The sequence below is a fragment of the Xiphias gladius genome, chromosome 19 (assembly GCF_016859285.1).
Source record: "Xiphias gladius isolate SHS-SW01 ecotype Sanya breed wild chromosome 19, ASM1685928v1, whole genome shotgun sequence".
Taxonomy (NCBI): Eukaryota; Metazoa; Chordata; class Actinopteri; order Istiophoriformes; family Xiphiidae; genus Xiphias; species Xiphias gladius.
The window spans coordinates 1,001,695-1,024,146 of NC_053418.1; the positions used below are offsets into that span (position 1 = coordinate 1,001,695).

General features: G+C 45.7%; 2 protein-coding genes across 2 annotated transcripts; both read left to right on the forward strand.

Annotated features, from left to right (window-relative positions):
- The first annotated feature begins 420 nt into the window (after window positions 1–420).
- LOC120804648 (actin, non-muscle 6.2) lies at window positions 421–5,863 on the forward strand. Its single transcript, XM_040154138.1, has 9 exons — window positions 421–553; window positions 2,025–2,149; window positions 2,247–2,375; window positions 3,022–3,132; window positions 3,358–3,442; window positions 3,598–3,759; window positions 3,941–4,132; window positions 4,521–4,702; window positions 5,270–5,863. The coding sequence occupies exons 2-9, from the start codon at window positions 2,027–2,029 to the stop codon at window positions 5,411–5,413; spliced, it is 1,128 nt and encodes a 375-aa protein (XP_040010072.1). The 5' UTR covers window positions 421–553; window positions 2,025–2,026; the 3' UTR covers window positions 5,414–5,863.
- Window positions 5,864–13,956: 8,093 nt separating this feature from the next.
- Window positions 13,957–21,052, forward strand: LOC120804649. Its single transcript, XM_040154139.1, has 3 exons — window positions 13,957–14,267; window positions 17,170–18,110; window positions 18,797–21,052. The coding sequence occupies exons 2-3, from the start codon at window positions 17,344–17,346 to the stop codon at window positions 19,050–19,052; spliced, it is 1,023 nt and encodes a 340-aa protein (XP_040010073.1). The 5' UTR covers window positions 13,957–14,267; window positions 17,170–17,343; the 3' UTR covers window positions 19,053–21,052.
- Window positions 21,053–22,452: the final 1,400 nt, after the last annotated feature.

Sequence of the window (22,452 nt, forward strand, 5' to 3'; positions counted from 1 at the left end):
CTCCACTCCTCCTCTCCCAGACGTCTCCAGCCTCCACGTCATCACAACCAGTCCCGTCTAAACTAAGGCACCTCGGGGGTCACGCTTCAACAAGGTAAGAGACAGGTCCCCCAAGTCCACCATGGAGCGGAGACCCGGACGTGGGGCGGGAGCCAACCTTCCGGCGTGACGGGCCGGTCGCGGCTCTCCCGCTCCGGTGGACTCCGTGATTTCAGTGAGAAAAAAAAAAAAAGAAAAAGCCCTGCGGGGCGTTTTCTAGCGGGAGGAAACCAGTTTTCACCCCGCACAGGCGCGTACCCCCTCCCCCTTGACGGATGCCTTCTCCAGCCAATCGAGACGCGAGCTGGGACGACCCGAAGGCTCGCGCTCACCTGGACAAATCAGCGCGGCAGGTGAGAGAACGTTACCTTTTATGGACAACGCCAGCGGTCCCGCCAAGGCCAATAAAACCGGTGCGGCTCCGCTGGCGGTGCTGCATTTACCGAGCACAGCTGGGGCCGAGAGACACCCGCTAGACCTCACCGACAGACTCACCCAAGACTCACCTGCACAGGTAAGAACCCTCCGCGGTTTCTGATCTCACCGCAAAACCCAAAGAAACAAAAAAAACAAAAAACGCACCAAACCGCTGCAGTCGAGTTTAGGCAGAGGACAGAGAGGAATGGATGAGACTCGCTTCCAGCTGAAGACCGGACGTCTTCTTCCTTTGGAAATGAAGAGAAATGGTTTAACTTAACTCACAAGTCTCGCGTCGGCCAGAACTTTTCTGACAAGTTTTATTTGGTTGTTTTTCTCCGAGTAATCACACAAACGGGTGTAGGTCTCTCAGGAGTTAAACCAGTATCTGGTCGGAGATCAGCATGTTCAGGAAAATGCATCTGACCGGGTTCTCTGAAAGTCTGAGAACGGGCGTTTCTCAGCAGCTAAACCGGGACAGAGACCGAGATCCATCCTGAAACCAATCATGCAAAAGCAAATGGTCCCAGGAAGCTTTTTAAGCTTCTGTGTCTAAAGGCTTGTTGAAGGAGCTAAAGTCTAATTATTCCCTCGCGCTTCCTGAAATGCCTCATTTCTTTTAATCAGTCAAGTTGGTTTTTTTTAATTTTTAAATTTATTTTCTATTTATTGACTGAATTTGCAGCTGAGTTGCTGGTTACGTCAATGAGCGGATGTGAGTTGAGCAATGTCCTGAGGGGAGGGCTGGGCCTTCCCACATCCTGGCTGCTCATTCAGCACGAGAACCCGTTCCCCTCGCTCACGGACCTGGTGCTGCAGTTAACTCGACTCATCTCACATCCAACGGTTTCACTTTAAAATATCATCCTTTTTTTTTATTTTTTTAAATTAACACGTTGCATCAGAGAGAGAGAGACACGTCCTGGATCAGAAGAATTTGCTAGAAAGGTGTGGTTTTTTTTGTTCCCCCTGAACTGGTTCTAAAACTGTCCCGACTGGGTGATGGGACTTGCAGCTCACGAGTTTATCAGGTTGGATGACTCGAACTGCCACGCCTGACAAACAGCTGTCGGTCTGCGTGGGCCTCCAGAGAGGGAACGTTTTTAAAAGATGTCCTGAAAGTAAAGCTGGTTCCAGAAAGACTCCTCATGATGGACTGATTTTTAAAGTATTTAAACCCTGCGAGGAAACGATCACACATCTTGACATGTTTCAGATGCATTGGATAACTTGTGCTTAAATCTTTATTCCAAATGATGTTTTATTTTTAAAAATGCACATTAAAAACTGACTTCTGCTTTTATATTTGTATTAAATTAGCATTGAAATCTAAAACACTGCACGCGCCCCCAAAAAGGTGCTTTTTAAAAACTGAGAATTTTATTCAGATTAACAGGCTGTTAACTAAAGTTTAGAGACACACTAAACAGAGTAATGGTAAATTAACTAATAGTAACACTAATGAAAGAAGCAACAAATGGAGAAAATGAAGGGGGGCGCAGAGCAGCTTAGTGTGAATGAATGGAAGAAGAAAACGCAGAACGCTTCATTAATCTGTTTGCTTTCAGAAATGGATGACGACATCGCTGCCCTCGTTGTTGACAACGGCTCCGGCATGTGCAAGGCCGGTTTCGCCGGAGACGATGCCCCCCGTGCCGTCTTCCCGTCCATCGTCGGTCGCCCCAGACACCAGGTAACGTCCTGAGAACCACCTTCTGTCTCTGGACCGTTAAAAACCCTCAACACGGATCAATTCAACGCGTTGTTTTATGTTTGTCGTGTGCGCGCAGGGTGTGATGGTGGGAATGGGGCAGAAGGACAGCTACGTGGGAGACGAGGCTCAGAGCAAGAGAGGCATCCTGACCCTGAAGTACCCCATCGAGCACGGTATCGTCACCAACTGGGACGACATGGAGAAGGTGAGGACATCGGCGTTATGTTTTACATGAGTTTACGCCTCTGAGGCTCAGCCGGTCCTCCAGGTCTGATGGGGACACAACTGACCCTAGAATCCGTAGCTTTCTGTCCTGCACAGTGAAGTGTCAGAGGTTCAAACGAACACATTACTGTGGTTTTTGGACACGTCCGTGCTGGAACCAGAACCACTGCACAGAAAATGTTTGTTTTTTAGTTTGGGATTTCAAAACGTGAGTCCCACGTTCAGAACTGTTCCTGGACTCTCGTTTTGCCACAGATGCAGTTTTAACGCGTCACGTGTGGTCAGGCTGATCTGGATGCGCCCCCTTGCACAGGGACGCTTGTGTAGAATAAACCTGTGTCTCTGCTGCTGTAACATGTGAATGTCTCTGTTTAACTTCCTCCTTTTTTTAATCCATCCCTGTGAATAAGAAGCAGCAAAGTGAAATCCCTGATAATCGACATGCCGTTTTTGTTTTTGCTGCTTTAACTTCATTATAATGAAGCAAAACTGGAAAATATGTAGAAACATGTTAAAAGCTGAAAAGTGCAACGGGAATGCAGGACGTGAACGGGCAACGATCGCAGCGAATGTGTCGGATGGTTTTTCTGTTAGTCACAGTCCTAACAAGCTGTCCTGTCTTGCAGATCTGGCATCACACCTTCTACAACGAGCTCCGTGTCGCCCCCGAGGAGCATCCGGTCCTGCTGACCGAGGCTCCGCTCAACCCCAAGGCCAACAGGGAGAAGATGACACAGGTGTGTGTGCAGACGGGTCAGGCTGAACTTTAAACCGCTCATTTTAAAGCTCGCGCTAGCACTGTCCATGCTAGCGACTGGGTCGGTATCCTCGGTTACAATACATCCAGTGTGTAAAAAGGAGGGAAAACGAGCTACCAGTTTTTAGTCTGGTCTTGTCAGTTCGCGTTCTGGCGGTTGTCACTGCTTCCACAGTCACGCACATCCCTTTTGTCTTTGGTCCAGATCATGTTCGAGACCTTCAACTGTCCTGCCATGTATGTGGCCATCCAGGCCGTCCTGTCACTGTACGCCTCCGGTCGTACCACAGGTGAGAGAGAACTAAACCGGTCCCTCTGAGCTGTGAGACCTTAGAGCACTGTCACAAACTGGCCTTTGACAGATTCACTTCCTGCTTAAAAGCCTAACTCAGCAGGTTGCTGATTGGTGTGAAATCAGAATTTTTATATTTTCCCCGCCTTGCAGGTATTGTGATGGACTCTGGTGACGGTGTCAGCCACACTGTGCCGATCTACGAGGGCTACGCTCTGCCTCACGCCATCCTCCGTCTGGACCTGGCTGGCAGAGACCTGACGGACTACCTGATGAAGATCCTCACTGAGAGGGGCTACAGCTTCACCACCACTGGTACAACACACTGACTTTTACCTCTGAGGCAAATGGTTTAGGCTATTTTATAATTTTTTTTTAAAAACGAGTAAATGTCTGCAGACTTTTTGAATCATCTCAATCAAGTTTTCTATGGTCAGAATATTTGTGGAACCTGTTCCGTCTATTCTCTAACAAACATCTCAACTCTGAACTCCAGCCGAGCGCGAGATTGTGCGCGACATCAAGGAGAAGCTCTGCTACGTGGCTCTGGACTTTGAGCAGGAGATGCAGACGGCGGCTTCCTCCTCCTCCCTGGAGAAGAGCTACGAGCTCCCCGACGGACAGGTCATCACCATCGGCAACGAGAGGTTCCGCTGCCCGGAGACGCTCTTCCAGCCCTCCTTCATCGGTTTGTAACACACACCGACTGATGCTGAGAACCTGATCCAGGAGGATGGTTGGGGGTCTAGCTTCAACTCTACTTTTCTTTCCTGTTGAAGTGAATTCAGTGAACAATTTTGTGCAGTAAACATCCAGATTCACAAGGTCCCATGACACAATCTTTTTAAAACTAGAACTAGCAATCAGTCCAAGAGGAGTCCAGACCTCTTTGGCACTTTGAGTTTCTTTCAAGTTTTCTAGTTCTAACGGTCTAAAGACTCCTATTTCTATCTGATCTTTTAAAAAATAAAAAATAAAAATTTGTAAATGTTTTCCTCTGCCATCAGGACGTCGTCATACGTGATTCTGGTCTTGTATGTACCAAACAATATAACTCCCGTTCTGTCGGTGTTCAGGAATGGAGTCGGCCGGCGTCCATGAGACCACCTACAACAGCATCATGAAGTGCGACGTGGACATCCGTAAGGACCTGTATGCCAACACCGTGCTGTCCGGCGGCACCACCATGTACCCCGGCATCGCTGACCGCATGCAGAAGGAGATCACTGCCCTGGCCCCACCCACCATGAAAATCAAGGTACAGTTTCTGTTCATGCAGATCCGTGAAGGACAACTCATCACATTCTAATTCACCTAATCTGTCGTGAGAGGTGAGGACTGCAGAGCTTTTTCAGACCCTCAGTCTGCCTGCAGGTCTGTCTTGAGTCTCTGGACTCTGTCTTTTTATAGGTTTTGCTGCTCCAAGTGAACACACTTGGTTTTTCTCAGGGTCTGATGTGTAAACCCAGATTTTTAAGAGTTTTTAATCCCATATGATCAGTTACTTTAACCTTGGGATATTTAGTTTGCGAACAAACTAAGACGACAACTTAAAATAAACGCTGCCCCGTTTCCATACCCAGTGCAAGTAGATTTTGAATCTTTAGTGTGAGACTCAACTAGACAGTTTGTTTTTTAAATCTGTCAAGCTGCTCTCAATACACTCTGACCACATTTTACAAAGTGAAAACGTGCTAAGATTTTCCTCATAGTTTTGAAAATTCACTTTTTCAAACACTGATGTGGTTGTGACTGGAGAACTCAATGCTTCAGTTTTCAGACTTTATCAACTTTTTTTTTCTCTCTCTTCCGTCTTCACCTTCAGATCATCGCTCCCCCAGAGAGGAAGTACTCGGTCTGGATCGGCGGCTCCATCCTGGCCTCCCTCTCCACTTTCCAGCAGATGTGGATCAGCAAGCAGGAGTACGACGAGTCTGGGCCCGCCATCGTCCACCGCAAGTGCTTCTAGGCAGCTCCACGTCGTCGTCCTCTGCCGCGGCAGAAGCCGACATGCTCTTCATCTGTTCCATCCAACTAGAAACGTCTCTGGTTTATCTTGTGTGAACAGACTAAAAGATTCGAGATGCCACATACAAGAATAATGCAGCGACTGTTTACATTTTAATGTCCTCAGAATCTTACTGAACCTCCTCTGACCTTTCAAACATTTCTCAACATGTTGGTCTAACTCTGCTCACAGCTTTCGCTCCTCCTGGTGATAACCTACTGATGGTCAGAAAACAGTATTATCACTGAATCTTTTTTTTTCTACTTATTTAACAATCTAATGCAATAATTGCACATCAATATTCACCCCCCCATCCATTCTGTCAATTGACTGTCTTGAGTCAAGCTGTATCGGTGGTCTCCAGCAGTGTTTATACTTATCAATAAAATGCCAACAATTGTTTACAGCTTCTCTAATTTGGTCCTTTGCTGTCTGGCCTTGCACATTGCGAATTTTCGTTTTTTTTACACACGGAAATCTGAGTCCTCCGCCCGCGTTCTTACCGCCCAAGCACCGTTTCAGCTGGGAGGTGACTAAAATGTCAATAGGCTCATCTAGTTTGCCTTTTCTCGTTTGCTAAGCGATCGAGCTTGGACAGCAGTGTGTCATCTCAGTGCTACTGCTCTGATCTCTGAATATTTGTACCTGCAGGCAAGATTCAGGGTTAGGAAAAAATACTGGGTGGCTGGGGATTTTTAAAAAAAAAAAAAAAAAAAAAAAACACACTTCTCTTAAAACATCTCTATTGAGATGAAAACACATTAAAGTGTGAAGTCTATAATGAAAACAAAATTTTGTGTGGGTGTGTCTAAAACATCTTAACTCTTTGGGAAACCAAACCAAAACTGTTGCTGTTTAAGATTTAAAAGAGAAACCTTTTTAAAGGACAGCCATCATTAAAAGGCAAAGTGCTCAACCTTTAATCCTAAAGAAATGGCTTTAGTCCTCACAACTGCTGACTAAGTTGCCCGTAGGTGTGACTGTCTCTTTCTGTGTCAGCCCTGTGATAAACTGGCAACCTGTCCAGGCCCAACCTAAGCCTGGACTGACTCCAGCCCTGCAACCCTCGAGGGTGAGCGGTGCAGCTAATGGATGTCACTTCCTGCTAATGTCCTTGGGTGAAAGAGAGTTGCAAGTTGGAAAAGAGGTTTAAAAATCATTTTTATGGAACAAAAGTGTTTTTCACAGATGCTTTTAACAATCAGATGCTCATCTGTATGACCTGATGTAATTATACATGAGAACAAACTGGTGCTATGATGAAATAGGAAATCAAATTTCAAGGCTATACACACACATTACATATTATGCAAACAAAAAAACCCACTTCCATTCAATAACCTCTGATTTTATTGAGCAGAACAAAAATGTATAAAATAAATAGATTTAGCTCCACAGAACAAAGTAGTGTTATGAAGACAGGCCACTGTGAACTTGACCTACATGGCCGGATGTCTCAAGAGAAAGATCCATACACACACGTGTATGTGTGTGTGTGTGTGTGTGTATATATATATATATATAATGTGTCTGTGTGTATATATATATATGTGTGTATATGTATATATCTTGCTGATTGTAGTGACTGGTTACTATCTACTGTTATCTCTTCTGTGCTCCGTAACACTGGCCTGCCTGGAATTCGGGAGTCTCCTGGTTTTGTTCAGACTTTTAAAGGGAGTTTGAACCCTGAGGTGCCACTATGAGGACGGGACCTCTGGGCAGAGAGAGAGACACACACAGTGAACCGGGGCTTGAGAAAACCTACCTTAGCTACCATAAAGGTCTTTACACGTCAGGAACGATGTGATTAAACAACATGAAATAGCAAATGTTCGCGTTTAACGCACCACATACATTCGCATCAAACCTTATGCGATAATGTGAGTGTGGGTTCGAAAATATTGCTCTGACAAAAATGTAATCGTCAAATGATATACATTTTAATATAGTTCAGCTAGCATTAGCGGAGTAGCTAGTGTTAGCTGGTTGGCAGAAAAGGTTTCACAGAGTCCCCGTGCTGTTTGTCCTTTTTTGTCCCAAAAATACAGCAACAACCAGACGATCCACCATGTCGAACGTTTTTGTGTTTCCTCCCAGCAAGCTGCATCGTGATTGGTCAGATGTGTTCCTGGAGCTGCCAAAAAGTCGTAAAAAAACCCCAAAACAGAACCCAAATAGACCTTGGGGCTAAAAAAGGCTTTCTTGCACAGCTAAATTCTGTCATTGACAGGATACTGCTTCAATAAATATTACTGGCGTGAAGTTGGTGTGGCAATTCCACACTGGTGTTTAAAGACCTTAACATCTGATTCTTAGTCTGGTGGGTAGATCCATTTTCTACACCCCTCAACACACTCCTGTTTATTAGTTATTTGTGTTGTCAGTCATATGGCAGGTGAGTAAATCAATTTCTATTTTCTCTCCTCTCTGTGTTCTACTGAACCCCTTTCAGCCAGGAGCGTAAACTTCGGGTGTAAAGTCTATAAATGTAAAACTGCATCTTTTGCCTGGCTAGCAAGTTGTAGGACCCTTCAAATGAGTTCTTTTGCTCTGGCAAAAATCTGTAGTGTGCAAGGATGCATACCTAAATCAGAAGGCTTCACTGACAGCAGCAGAACATTTGGTCCAGGGAAACGCAGATTCCTGCATGTTTTCACCTCTCTTCTCACTGGGTGCTCGGACAAAGTGAAGATGTCTGGGGCACAAGTTACACATACGGTGAGTTGCATGAGTATTTGGACGGTGACGCAGTTTTAATGATTTTACCTCTGTACACCACTTCAATCAAGATGTGACTGAAGTGGAGACTTTCAGCTTTTAAGGGGTTTAACAAAAATATCACATTGACTCTTTAGGAATTACAGCCATTTTTATACATAGTCCCTCATTTTCAGGGGCTCAAAAGTAATTGGAAAATTGATTGACAATCACTTTTCAATCAATCACTTTTAAACCGAGTTTCTGGCTCTGCATTTAAAAACGCAGGCAGATTGACTGGACTGTCCCGTATTCAAACCAGTGCGACACCTCTCTAACACGAGGTCGGCCAACAGACCCCGTTTGGGTTCTGGGCACGACGAAGCGACGCATCAAAACATCTCGCCACGATACTCTTGCTTTGAAAGGCTGATCTCCACACATAACGATCAGGTTTGGAAATTTGAGAAGTGTCTACAGTATCCTGGGAATAAGGAGTGAATTCATTTCTACTAACCTCTCAACACAGTTGTACATTAATGCATCAGTGGTAACTGGAACACCAACCCAACTGTTCCCTGACCGCCACAAAAAACGGGGAAAAAAGGGGGCTGCGTGAAGCCTTTGCCCAGGTGTTGCTGACTACTCTACCTAGAACTCAAGCAGGGCTAAAAATGAGTCTCTGCTGCTGCACATGCCCTCAGGGTCTGGTCAACCACTTTTGGTCCAGATGTATTGAAGTAGCTAAACTTGTGGTCATTCCTTCCTAAACTGCTGCAATATTACTCCTAATTTGTCAGGTACTTTAGGTCGGTGTAACACCGCAGTCGGATATATGGCTGATTCCATGTGAAAGACCACAAACAAGGTCATTTCTGCTTTGGCCACTAGATGGAAACATAAACCTGGAAATGGCGCAGTCACTGCATTATTCAGCTTATCCAGCTGGCCTGGGTATGTAGCTGCATTTTCTCTATTTCAATCAGAGACGTTTATGTCCAGGAATCGACCATTTATATGAAATGGTCAAACAGTTAAGATTTTGCAGGAAAGGCTCTGCTGCTTGAAGGAGCTCTCAATGAATCCAAGACGCTACAAGGATTCTGCTGAGAGCTCATCACCCAAAACAGAATTATTCCTCCCGGCTTATTAAGTATTAGCAGGACAGAATATCTCGGATAAACATATGGCAGGATACTAATAGTATCATAATACGAGGCTTCAGATTGTTCAGGGATGTTGCCCCATATTCAAATATAATGTTTTGTATTTAATGTGAATATTGAGCCATTGAAACATAATGAGGTTCTAAAGTTTGCTTTTACTTCCACTACTTAGCACGTTAACTCGAGTGCACTTTTTGGCCGCTGTACCCATCTGTGACCACTGCAACGAAAAGGCCGTCGCTTGTGATTTATTTACAGAAGCCAATACGCCTCATGTCGAGTGAACTGCAGCAGTAGATTCATTTAATTCGCTTACACCGGCTGGTTTTACTTTCGACTGGTGATGGAGCGCGTGAAGCACGAGACCTGGTCACCGTCAAAACACAAAACCGCCGACCGCAGCACGCCGACGTCTTCCCGATGCCTGGGAAGTTCTAAACTGTTTGTTCACTGCCGTAAACTGCTTTTTGCTGAATACCAGATAGATTCCAGCTGTGTAACAAATGTGATGGGACGCCCGTCCACATGTTGACATTCTGACCCATGAGTCCTTACTACATTATTACATGAGTACTAAGTAGTCATTACTAATATTGTTTTCATCTTGTGAGTCTGTGTGTGTGTGTGTGTGTGTGTGTGTGTGTGTAATAACTCTTATCTTAATGTTTAAGCCTAATCAACGACCATTTGTATTCATGACATTATAAAAACTGTTCCTGAACCTACCAACAGCTCCCACAGGATCCAGGTCGGGACTGACTGCCTCCCCAAGTTTCATGCTTCCACGACCACTGGATAAATAAGACCCCGTGTCCTCAAGTACGTCACGGATCACGTGATCTCCATCGTTCTCCTTCACAATTTGGCTGAAGCGTGCGAAGAGCTCTTCAAGTTCAAGGTTCTCCTTCTTCAAGTGTCTGTATCGACACACTCTGATCATGTCTTTTAAGGGCGAATGGCTAATGTAGTTTTGACCTGAACTCTCCTCTCCACGGGCTGATATCAGCACGAGAGAATGATCAAATGATTGATCACTGAAGAGTTGAAGGACTCTGCAGGGACTCAGTTTGTGTTCCTTGGTGAAGTCTTGGGGCTGTAGAAGCAGGAGGAACATGAGGTCCAGGATCAGGGAGTCTCGCACAGGTTTCTATAAACTTTGTCAGTTTGTCTCCAGAGACACTGGGGAGCAGCAGATCTGAGGTGTTGATGAGAACTGCTTCTTTCTCCTCCAACTGTCCACTGACTCTCTGACGACAGTCTGGTTCTTCCTCTGTCTTGAACTTACTCTCTCCCAGTATGAAGTTCCCCACGTCTCTCCTCTCAGACCAGCTGTTCCCCAGCAGAACAACCCTCGGTTCAGACACTGAAAAGAAAGCACCGAACTATACAACCATGTGTAAACTTAATCCAGTATCACCAGCCGAAGCTATCAACCGGAGAGGGAATGGCAGCTGTTTAAAGGCATATTCCGAGAAATTCAGTCTGCCATGAAGAAACCTGCCAGTGTATTTCTTTTAACCTGAAAATGTCTAAAAATGTCCATCGCTGTGGACATGCGTGTATCTGTCCCTGAAACAAAGTAAGTTTAACATCCACTTCATCGGGAGAGCTGACCTATGACACAGATCTACAGATCAGTCAAATCTGGCAGATACAGTTTGGGTGAAATTACAGGGTTCTCCACATGTGAAGTTTGTCCATTTAGGTTTACAAAGGAAGGATCTGCCAATGTAGTAAAAGTCTGCTTCTAAGTTATACAATTTTTTGCCAACTACAAGCAATGAAGTGCACCAGCTATATTTGAAACACAATTATTTATTCTACCTTGCATTAAGAATAAACACAGCATCAGGATAATCTGAAAATAGAAAAAAGGTGACTGTTGATTGCGATATTATGAGTCTGCAGCAAGTTTCAAGCCTCTACGCATTGATTTTCAAGGAAAAGGAGGCCAGTGGTTGCCTGAAGAGATGGAAAAACTTTCAAAAACAAGAAAAATTATGTCATGGTGTGGAAAATGTTAGAAATAAAGTGAACTGGTATACTGTGACGATCCTAATAACAATGTTAAAATGTCAGATTAATATGAATATATGACAGTATACAGTATGCAGCCAAATACTGATCTAGAGCTTTCTCCTGCTCCTTTTCTGAATATGATCCAACCAAACTTGGCAGCGACACAGCCACACTCAATAAATCAGAACTTTGACCTGCAGTTTGACTGTTAATCACACCTCTGAGAGCGATGAGGTGTCTGTTGGGAGCGTTGGTCAGCCAAAAAGAACTTCACACCAAATGACTGATGTTAAGTTTTTATTTCATTAATTGTTAGTAATCGTGCATACATTAAATCAAGAACCATGGCTCTGAAATTTCTTCATGTTACACGTTTTCACGAGCTTTTTACTGATCTGACGCCCCATCAGCTCCTACCACTTGTCTGGGCCTTCCGTTACCAATCCCTGTTTCACAAATAAGTCAGTTTTCAGATCTAACAGTTATGCTTCAAAGAAACGAGACGAATCATTACAGCATATGCTACATAAGGACCACACCCATGGTTAAACAATGGATCTTTGCTTGTCATATCCACTCTATCTCCCCATGTTTCCTGTCAGCTTCTTCACCATCAACTATCAAATAAAAGGAATAAATGTCGACTCTTGGTAGGAAATGGGAATCAAACAGCAGTCTCTTTTTACTTGAACGTAAACAGTGGCTTCAGAAAGAATTCAGACTCTTTCTTTTTTTGATATAACATACAGTATGTTTAGAAAGGCACACACCTGTGTATATAAAAGGTCCCAGAATTCACACTGCATGTCAGGACAAGAACCAAACCATGAAGTCCAAGGAACTCTCTGTAGACCTCCGTGATAAAACTGTGGTGACGCATAGATCAGGGCAAGGGTGTAAAAGCATTTCCAAAGCTTTGGGTGTTCCCAGGAACACAGTTGCCTCAATAATTGTGAAATGACAGAAGTTTGGAACCACCGGGACTCCTCCTAGAGTTGGCCGTCCGGCCATACTGAGTATCCACGCAAGAAGGGTCTCGGTCAGGGAGGAGACCAAGAACCCAACGGTCCCTCTAACAGAGCTTCAGAAGTCCTCCGAAGAGATGGGAGGCTGGGGCCACGTTCACCTTTCAGCACGACAATGACCCAAAGCGCACAGCCAAGACAACGCTGGAGTGGCTTCGGGACTAGTCTCTGACTGTGCCAAAGGGGCTTCTACAGACAAGGTTCTGAACACTTTTGTGAATGAGAGATTTCAGTTTTGGATTTTCAAAACATTTGCAAAAAATTTTAAAAACATGTTTGCACTGTGTCACTATGGGTCACTGATCGAATTTTATCAATTTAAAATGAACACCATAAAGTGTACAAAAAGTAATTAAAGGGATGCGCCGACCAAGTTTGTTGGCCCCAAACCAAGAGTCCTTTAATATCGGGAATCTGCTGATACTAAGGCTGACCCAAAACTCATACTGTATTTACTCATTTTCGTACATTCGAAGTTATCGTTCAGTGTAATCATTTTTCTTGTCAATACTGGTTTGACGAAAGGCTTTTGTAATGCAACTACGCTGTAAAAGATGGGGGTCAAAATCCACAGTCCTCAAGCCTGTAGCTCTGGTAGTTGGCCGAATCCAAAAACCAAGTGGGTATCTTCTAAAGTAAGAGTCTTTCTAGCGCTAAATTCCACCTCTCTACAGCCATTACGTCCGCGCTTAGCTCTAAGGGACATGTCCTGGGTGTCGTATGTATAATGTACATTGGAACAAAACTCCAGCAATAAACCTACACAAGAGTGCGAGTAAGTAGATCCACAATATGTGTGTGTATGTATATCACACACACACACACACACACACACACACACACACACACACACACACACACATTTACGTTTATTAATTTGAGGTACGATCCAAACCACAGTAGAAATGAAACTGAAATCTGATTTCATATGACCAGAAGAGAGAACTGCAGTTTTTCAAGCGTCCCCTTCACTATTTGTGAAAAGGAGAAAATGGCCGCACAGCCGACACCACCGCTGGGAGTCACATGTAATTAAAATCCATAACTAGTATCATAAATTCAGATTAATAAAGAATTACAGCGTCAGTACTGTTCCTGAATATGAAATTGAGTTTGATAAGGTTATCAAGCAGCCATACAAAAGTTGGCGGAGTAGCTAACAGTCCACAGTTGCATTGCTTATCTGCTGCACACAATGAATTTTTCTGTGTTGAATTCTGATGAGTGTATCATAATGTTTAGAAAAGACGAAGAGACCCGGTTATTATTGGCAGTTTTTCTCAGGTGGATAACGTTTCATTTTTTTAAGGCCTCTCTGTGGTTGTTGTGCGTAGCTGTTAGCACCAACTGCTAATTGACCAGCTAACTGCTAAGGAAGCTAGCTTACTGTGGAAATTTAACTTTTTTGGTGTAAGCCTCACATTTCGGACGTTTTCTTGACCATTATGGAATAGTTGTATGAAAAGGGGTCGTTTAATATGCATTTAAAAATCAGTTAAAATACGTGAATAATGACGGAAAACCACGTCAACGAATGTTTCCGGGCTAATTACCGGGCGAGGGGCTTCAGCCTCTCGGTAAAAATGCAGAGCTTCACCTTCGGCTCTCCGCTAATCAGCGTCACTTTCTTCAGGTGTGTTAACTTTCGGACGCGGCCAGGAAACGCCTGAGGCCGGCAGGTGATTTGATAACCCGTTTCCTCGTTTCTTTTTTTTATTCGGCTACTCAGACGCCGTGTCGCCACCGCAAAAGCAGGGCGAAAGGGAGAACCCGAGCTTAGGGGACGACCGCAAAAACTCTGGCCGTCAGACCCGAGCTCCAGCGAGGCCCGAGTGCGTGACAGCGACCCAATGATGGTGCAGTGTGGGGCGGGGGAGGACATCAGTCGGCGGTGACTTTTAAATGGTAAGAGCAGTGTTTTCTGCTTGCACACCAAACTTCATTCGTAAACCTTATAGTTTTATATTTCCCGTTCACGTGCAACGGCACGCACCTCGTCGACAGCTCATTTTAGATGTTTTTTTAAATGAAAAGGGTCTCAAGTCAGATTCGGCATTGATGGATTAGTGGACGTAGAGGTCTACTCTGCAACCGGCTCCTGCCCCGTACCCGCCCCGTGAAGGCGCCCGGTGTTGCAGCCTCCGCCGAATTCGGAGGCCGCTCGTACATTTTCTTAGAGATTCTCACAACAACGCCAGGAAACCATGGCGGTGCTTCCCCCAGTGTCACTGGAACCTTAAAGCAATGGAAGATTGTTGAGCCTGACGTTGACCAGCCCGAGCTGAAGTCTTCAGATGCCTTGTTTTGTCCAACAGTCCAAACCCCAGTGATGTTATTGTATGTGAACATATAACGAGCGCGGCGCCGGTTCAGGTCCTGCTCGGCTTCTCATCAGTAGGTCAACGTTCAGTCCTCATCCAGCTTCCGCCTCACTGCTGTGTTATGGTGCTAACGATAACAACGGACGCTGCTGGTCAGAAACCTGATCAGAGAATACTGGACCACGGATTCAGAAGAGCTGCCGTGACACACACACACACACACACACACTTGTATCAGGTACATCTAGGTGAATCTAAGGCGGTGCGACCCACCAGGCCTGTAATAAATCCTCCCTCCTGAGGATTATAAAGTTGTGGAGGAGGATGTCACTTTGGAGGCCGGGACTTGCGGTGCTGGGTCTTCCTGAAATTTTCCCACCACATTTATATGAATTAAGCTGGAGGACATAGTTTTATCTGGGTGTACCTAATAAACTGGTGAGTGGTTGTAGATTAATGTAATCACTGGGAGTCATAGTAACCTTTTCCCTGAACTGGAGAATCAGTATTTTACTGAGGAACTTGACTTAAACCTTAAACTGAACCTGACACGGATTTATTTCATCACTGGACTCATTGGCAAATGTGTCAAATATTTTCCTTAGTGATGAAAGGAAAATATTTGTTCTGCTGCAATGAGCCATTTCCAGTTTGCAGCGCTGGGGTCTCTGCTTTAAACAGAACCAGACTTTAGATGATCCTGTGTGAGGTTTCGTAGCTGCAGCTTGTTTTCCAGGGAATCCACGCTCTGACCGGGCGCAGCCATCAAAGCGCCGCGCCGCTGTGTAATCGATGATGTCGGTTACGTGGATGAGTCGTCCCCAGACCTAACAGCCTGTCCACTGATGTCTCTCTCTTTATGTTTCTCGAGAATCGCTCATGCATCAAAACTTCAGTCCACGCTGCACTTCCTTGGGTCCGCGGCGATAAAAATGTGAAGTGTGACGTCGGTCGGATGAACACTTGAAAAATCACTTTAGTGATTGTTTGGTTTTTTTTTCAAAATAGTTTCCCAGTAATTTTCTGTCGCTTGACCAGTCGATTAATCAGCTAATCATTGCAGCCGTGTTGTCGATCTAGAACGGATGTTTTCCTCTCGACCCCTTGGATCAGAGATGGGACACCGAGTGTGTTTGAGGTGATCTGTTGATCGTGGCATCTGCCTCCGTGTCCGCGGCAAAACTACACATCATAACAGGAGATGTCAAGTCAGTGTGTGCGAAGACAGACTGAAGGTCAGAAACCCGAAACGTGAACGGACTGGCTCAGATACGGGTCCTGCAGTTCCTGGTTTATGTTAGAGGAGCCTATTTTTGCATGTTATTTCCCTTCTGTAAATAAAACGACCATGCAAATTTCTGTTCTGCGGACACCCGCTAAGCTGGAATATGAGAGCATTTGTTTGGTTTCAGCGTTAGTCATCCAGACGCAGACCTGGTGCGAGTTGAAGCAGAGGAAATGTGATCCCTGAGCTAATGTGTTAGAACTGACTGTAGTTCTCCGTAACTGTGGAGGTGGGTACCGTCTGTCTTCTAATTCAGTGACCGTTAGCTTTCTTTCGAATTCTGGAGAGTTAAAAGAATATTCCAGATGACTTGTGCATCACTTCATACATTCCCAAAATTCCACCTGCTAAGTTTGGTGTGTTTGGGAACCGTGGCATCTTGTGTGAAATAACCTATAGTTCTTTGCGAGTCTGGAAATTCTTGTGTGGGTGTCGGTGGTTTAACCTCGACCAGATGAGCGGTGTTACTCTGAGCCGAATCCAGATAGAGCCTGGTGGAAGATGCAAAGCGTCCATGGACACCGACGTTGCAGCAGCATGTGGTAGCAGAGCATCGTTCCAGTGGAGGAACATTAACAGTGTAAAAGTCCCGCATGGACGTCACGTCAGTGAAAGTGAGGAAGTAAAATCAGGAAAATGTACTTAAGTCATTAAAAATACTCAAGGCGGAAAAATGTCCCTTGTTACTGTTTTACTGTTAAACATTATATTGTTAGATGATTATTATTATTCATTATTATGCTTCTGAGCTGTTTCACTGTGTATAGGACTGCAACATGGGATTATTGTCATTTCTCGATTAATCGATTGATTGTTTGGTTTGTGAATAACTGAAATTATGATCAGAAAAAGCAGAAAACTGTCGCATTTGAAAAGCTGGATGGATGAAGGAACATGAACTTGATGACCAGATTAGCCGCCAGTTAATTTTCCGTCAGCTGACTAATCGTTTCAGCTCAATTTATATCGACTGTTTCATATGACCATTAATGCTGAAACAGAAAAGGGACAAATACAAACTATTGACGCAAAGATGCAAGAAATCTGTCGTCTAAAATATGACCTGGTGCTGAAGCGTTAAGGGAAAACCTGACGGGTGTCCGCATACATCTGGCCACATATCATTTAGTTTTGGTAAAGCCTGTAAGTGGCTTTAATCCCGGTGGTTTGCGGTGTATTGACGAGGTCTCTCCCCCCACAGGGCGAGTTCTGATTAGGGCGTCTGAGGCTGCATGAGGAGCATCTTCGTCACGTCGTCATCAGGCCTCCGTCCCGCTCGCGTGCGTTGACCCGTCGCTGCCGCCTGCTGAAGGCTCAGCATCCCCCATCTCTGCAGCTTCTCTCGCTCGCTCCTCCGTCCTGCTGTCCACCAGTCATGGATCCCTGCGGTTTCGGGAACCGGAACGCTCCCCCGCGCGATGCCGCTGCTGCCGGCCCTCCGAGTCTGCCTCCATATTCAGCCCCTGGCCCCTATGATAATTCCCATAATCCGCCTTTCTCCGGTTTACCATGCCCTCCAGTCATGCAGACAGATCACAGCTCCCTGACAGTCCCGAGCCATAGCTCTCCTCCCCTTCAGGCCTCGTCAGACCAAGATGGAGGTCAAAACCCGATCCTGTCCCCGAACTCGGACTGCTCCGCCTTGCCACTTCCAGCCCCAGATCCAGGCTTCGGCCTCGCATCCAGGCCTCTGTCTAGCCTAGCTCCGGTCTCGCCTCGAGCCCAGACTCCATCTCCAAACCCTTACCTCGCCCCCGCCACCCCCCTGTCCCGCCAGGTCTCCGTCGTCATCCCGTCCCCGGACCTCCGCCCCTCTCCTCTCCCGTCTCCGCGCTCCGACGACACCTGCCCGGACCTGGAGTGCGCCATCTGCTTCAGCGAGTTCAACAACATCTTCCGCTGTCCCAAGATGCTTCGCTGCGGGCACACGTTCTGCCTGGAGTGCCTGGCGCGCATCAACGTCAAGTCGGCCGAGCCCAGCGCCATCCAGTGCCCGCTGTGCCGCAGCCTGACGCCGTTGCCCACCCTCGGCCTGCCCAAACTGACCACGGACTCGGACGTGCTGTCCTACCTGCCGGCCGCCATGCAGAGGGTCTACAGCATCCGCTTCCAACGCAACAGAGGGAAGCTGGAGGTCAAAAGGTCAGGACTCCGGATTCTTAATGAGCTTTAGAAAAAAAATGTGATTTTAAGAGTTTTGAAAGTCGACTCTCGTGGTTTTCAGTTTTTACGTGTGACACTCATGTACAGGTTTTCTGTCGTGCTCTCGCCTCCCAAAAAAAACACGCGTGAACTCAGAAAGGAAATCCCATTAATTCAACCCGAGCTCTGCTCCCTTTACGCTCTGTGGACCCGTGGTGAGAGTTTTGGCCGGGTGTAGTGGTCTGTGATGCAGACATTGCCTGCACTGAGCCGAGGTGTTGCCGTTACACGCCACACTCTGGGACATCGAGGGTGTAGCAGTTTAAACGAAGGCTGCTCACACTCTCTGTGTCCTGAAGAGAAACGACAACCTGCCAAACAAGCCACTGGCAGGAACTGTTTGATTACGACATGGAAATAAATATGGTCTGACATGCCGGTCTGTTTTTACACGCTAACATCAGCTCAGCAGTCTGGTTTATTGGAGGAACAATTCCACATCCGTTACTGATTAACCTGCATATTCTGAGAAGGATCCCCGTCGACGAAAGATGTGATAGTCTACCTGAATAATATTCAGTTGCCACTGAAAATAATAAGACGCTCCCGATGATTTTATTGGATTATTGATTGTTGGTTCACTCTCAGCTTCATTTGACCAGTAACGCTGCCTGTTTCTCATTAAGGTCATCTGAAAGTCGTGGGCAGTGGACTCAGAGGTCGCTGACATCTCTGAGGTCCGCCAACCGCTCCCTGGACGTGGGGCTTCCCAGCCCGCCTCTCAGGGGCCGCGGCGAGGCGGAGGGTGTGGGCGGCGCTCTGTTCAGACTGACGGGCCAGCCGGCGTGCCGAGCCTTCCTCCTGACGTCTGTGGTGATGATGATGGTGCTGCTGACCGGCATCATCATCTTCCTCTTCACCTTCAAAAAAGACTCGGACTGACCGTGAGTGACATCGCATTACATCACATCCTGTTTTCCTCCGATGAAACTGCTTTTATTTCTGTGATCGGAAAAACGCACAATGGTGAAATTCCACCGTCTCGAGGGAATTCTGTGAGTGGACCCGGTTAATGAGCAACATCTGTTTCAATGCTGTGGTTAAAAGATGAAAACACATCCAGATGTGCAATAAAAACCATCGTTCAGCCTGTTGTGCAACAAGCAACTTTCAGCTCACCGATCACATCCAAAGCCGAGACTCCGAGGAAGAGCTGAGAATCAGCTGACATCAGAGCTGAGCACGTACCTAAGAAACCGAGAAGCAGTGGGCTCCAATCTGCCTCTTAGCTTTTCACTTGTGCCCAAAGTTTCAAACAAGCATCAAGCTGTCCTTTCAAAGAGAGAGAGAAATAAACACACACACACACACACACACTGCAAAATGGCCGACAGGTATCGGCACAGGTGGGAAATTACCTCGGAAGTCTGACAGGCAGCGGACGTAGTCTGCCCCTCAGCACTTTCACCGAACTTGCCAAAAGCTTCAGTTGTTCCCCTCGGGTTCGGTAAAAACTTCACACGATCACCAGGTCTCGGGCTACAAACTGGCGGTCAGGGTCTCTGGTGGCTTCGGGATGGGAGACTCCGGTGAAACGCAACGTGTAGCTGTGATTTTAGACCTGAAATGAGGCCTGTGACCGGCCGGTAACTTTCGGCTCCTCACCTCACTCTGAACACGATTACATAAACCTGTCAGCAGGGGGCGTCTTCCTCTTCCTCGTCCTCCTGTTCTCCTGCTGTAACCTGTCCTGGCGGCTTCCAGCTCTGTGAAAACACTGAACGTTCATGTTGGCTTCTGCGTGTGTGTGTGTCCCGTCTTTAAACGTGACCGTCGTTTACGGCAGAGTCTGTTTCCTCCTGCTGGAGCGGCAGCTCTGCCCGCGCTCTTAACCAAATGCTGCAAACGGGAGCCATGCAAATGACGCAGGCCCCAGTCCGAGTCCGAGTCCGAGTCCAGCAGTTTGACACGGGGCTCAGGCTTTAATATAGGGTCGTTGTTTTGACGCATGAACCGCGGTTGAAAACTGTAAAGGATTAGTTCACCCAAATTACAAAAAGAAGTTTCCCACCTAGGTGTCTCTCCACGCAGATGGTTTTTGTGGTGTTAGTTCAGGTTTTCAGGCCTCCTGCCTCAGTACAATGGAGGTGACTGGAATATGGTTTGAGGCGTCAGAAAGACGTCAGTCCTTCTGAGAGCTCTCGGCAGGGATTTTTGTTGGTTATCCAGAGACATTCTTTATGCAAAGACGTGATGCCATCTTAAAGACCATTAACTAAATTCCATTCTCCCCCACCTGGACAAATCAAGCCTAAACCGTCTTCCTGGTTACACACCACAAGGTGAGTCGACCTTTTAAAGGAGCAAAGGCTTGTCTGTGGTTGAAATCCCGAGGCAGTGAAGTACCTGGAACGAACTCTCAAAGTCAGAACTTTGTGTGTGTGTGTGTGCGGTTTGGGGAGCATTCGGCCCGTCAGCTCGTCTGCTACACCCTGTGGGACGGTCCCTGAGGTGCTGCACAGCGGGACTCTGTGTCTAGTCCAGCTGAGTCCTGTTGGGTTACAAACGTGGTCATGTTTCAGACCAACCAAGACATCGGAGTGACCAGTTTTCCATTGAAGAGATCATGATGGGTTGTTTTTTTTTTCTGGAGAACGACAAGCAAAACTTTATCAAAAAAAACACTTTGACTTAAGTTACAAATATTGATGTGATGATTCAAGAGGGAAAATAGATTTTATTTCAGTGTATTCCTGCTGTTATTGATTTCACCACTCAGGTTTTTATGTTGTGTGTACTGTGTGTTTTAAGGCTCAGACCTGTTTTACTGTGCAATGTAAAATAAATGGTTTTATATATTTTTATGTAACTGTTTTAGCGAAGGTTGCACGATCACCATGTTTGCCTCATGTTAAACTTGAATAAATTCCTTTTCGAACTTACACACACACCGTGTCTTAGAGTTTGAGTTGAACTGACGTCACTTCTAGGAATGTAATGGGGTGTTTTGGGTTTCTTTAAATTTAGAAAAAAAGGAAGCGATGTGAAGTTTCCACGTGGTAAAATATAAAAATCCAAGACTTGGATGTGATTTGGCAGATGACATGTTAGGAGACTTTCAGTTTTTTTAGGTTTCAAAGACAGTTTGGACAAACCTGAGTGTGTAAACTTGAAACTAAATCTGAGCCCAGTCCAGACAAATAAAACATTTTTTTTTAAGATTCTCAAACTATAACTTTTTGCAGCCCGATGCTGACGTGTGTCAAACAAATGTCAAACTTTCCTCCAGTGAAAAACTCTTTTTCTGGGATTTTCAGAACATTTGAAGCTGGAGAAGCAACATTAGGCATCCTCCCGGTAAAGTTCGTTTTCTTTAAGCACCTATAATGTGTTTTGAGCAGAACTATTACAACTTGTCTGTTTGTTTAACAACAGACGTGAAATCCTTCGTGTATCAGCAAACCAAAGTGTTTAGTGAAGTAAAGTCTCCGTCTGCAGGTAGAGAACAATGTTTGTTACAGGCCCGATTTGTCTTATAGCCCCAAAATGTCAAAATCGCCTCAGAGGGCTTTACAATCCGTAGAGCACGTAACACCCTCGATCCTCAGACCCTCAGTTCACATGAAGTAAAAACAGTGAAAACAGTTCACTGGCAAAAGCAGCAGAGGAGGGATCGCTTGTCCAGGACGGACAGATTTGTTTAATATATTTATGTGTACGGAGTAGATGGAAATGACAATAATAAAATGTGACAATTGGGTAAATGCAGAGCAAACACGTGCAGAAAATGATCCTAAATCATTTCAAGCTGCTTCCAGGTGCTGCAGAGAATCGGTAGGTAAAAGTTCCAGGATACATTCACACAGAGCGAAGAGAGGACGGATGCTAAGACGGGACGAAGCAGTTAACTGCACATGATGTGAGAACAGTTACACACTGTACAAAGGCAACACTGGCTGAGCCTCCCGGAGGACCAGGACCCGGATCGGTGACATCTGGATGGCGCTAGCCCACGTTCTGGTTTAAAACCTGATTGATCCTACCTGGATATTCGGGAAAACACCCGAAGTCTCATTTAATAAAAAATCCTCCATAATCCTCTTCATTGTGTTGCACCTTTAATCAACCAGCAGGTGGAGCTGTAGCATCTAGAAATAAAGTTTGTATAGCTACAAGAGGCCACTCTGTGTGTGCGTGTGTGTGTGCGTGTTTGTTCACAGCATTGGAAAAGGGAATTGAGAATTTCAACTGTCAGATTTCTACAGAGAACTCTATATAATAAAAGAGGAATTTTGAATGTGAAATGTGTGGGACCATATTTAAACACTCCTGTTTCCGTGGA

Bases quoted from the DNA above. Each gene is read 5' to 3' on its own strand.
- LOC120804648 (XM_040154138.1), top strand. From the start codon at position 2,027: ATGGATGACGACATCGCTGCCCTCGTTGTTGACAACGGCTCCGGCATG. The intron at 3,443-3,597 runs GTGAGAGAGAAC...CCCGCCTTGCAG, and splicing joins CGCCTCCGGTCGTACCACAG to GTATTGTGATGGACTCTGGT. The intron at 4,703-5,269 runs GTACAGTTTCTG...CTTCACCTTCAG, and splicing joins CACCCACCATGAAAATCAAG to ATCATCGCTCCCCCAGAGAG.
- LOC120804649 (XM_040154139.1), top strand. From the start codon at position 17,344: ATGGATCCCTGCGGTTTCGGGAACCGGAACGCTCCCCCGCGCGATGCC. The intron at 18,111-18,796 runs GTCAGGACTCCG...TTTCTCATTAAG, and splicing joins GGGAAGCTGGAGGTCAAAAG to GTCATCTGAAAGTCGTGGGC.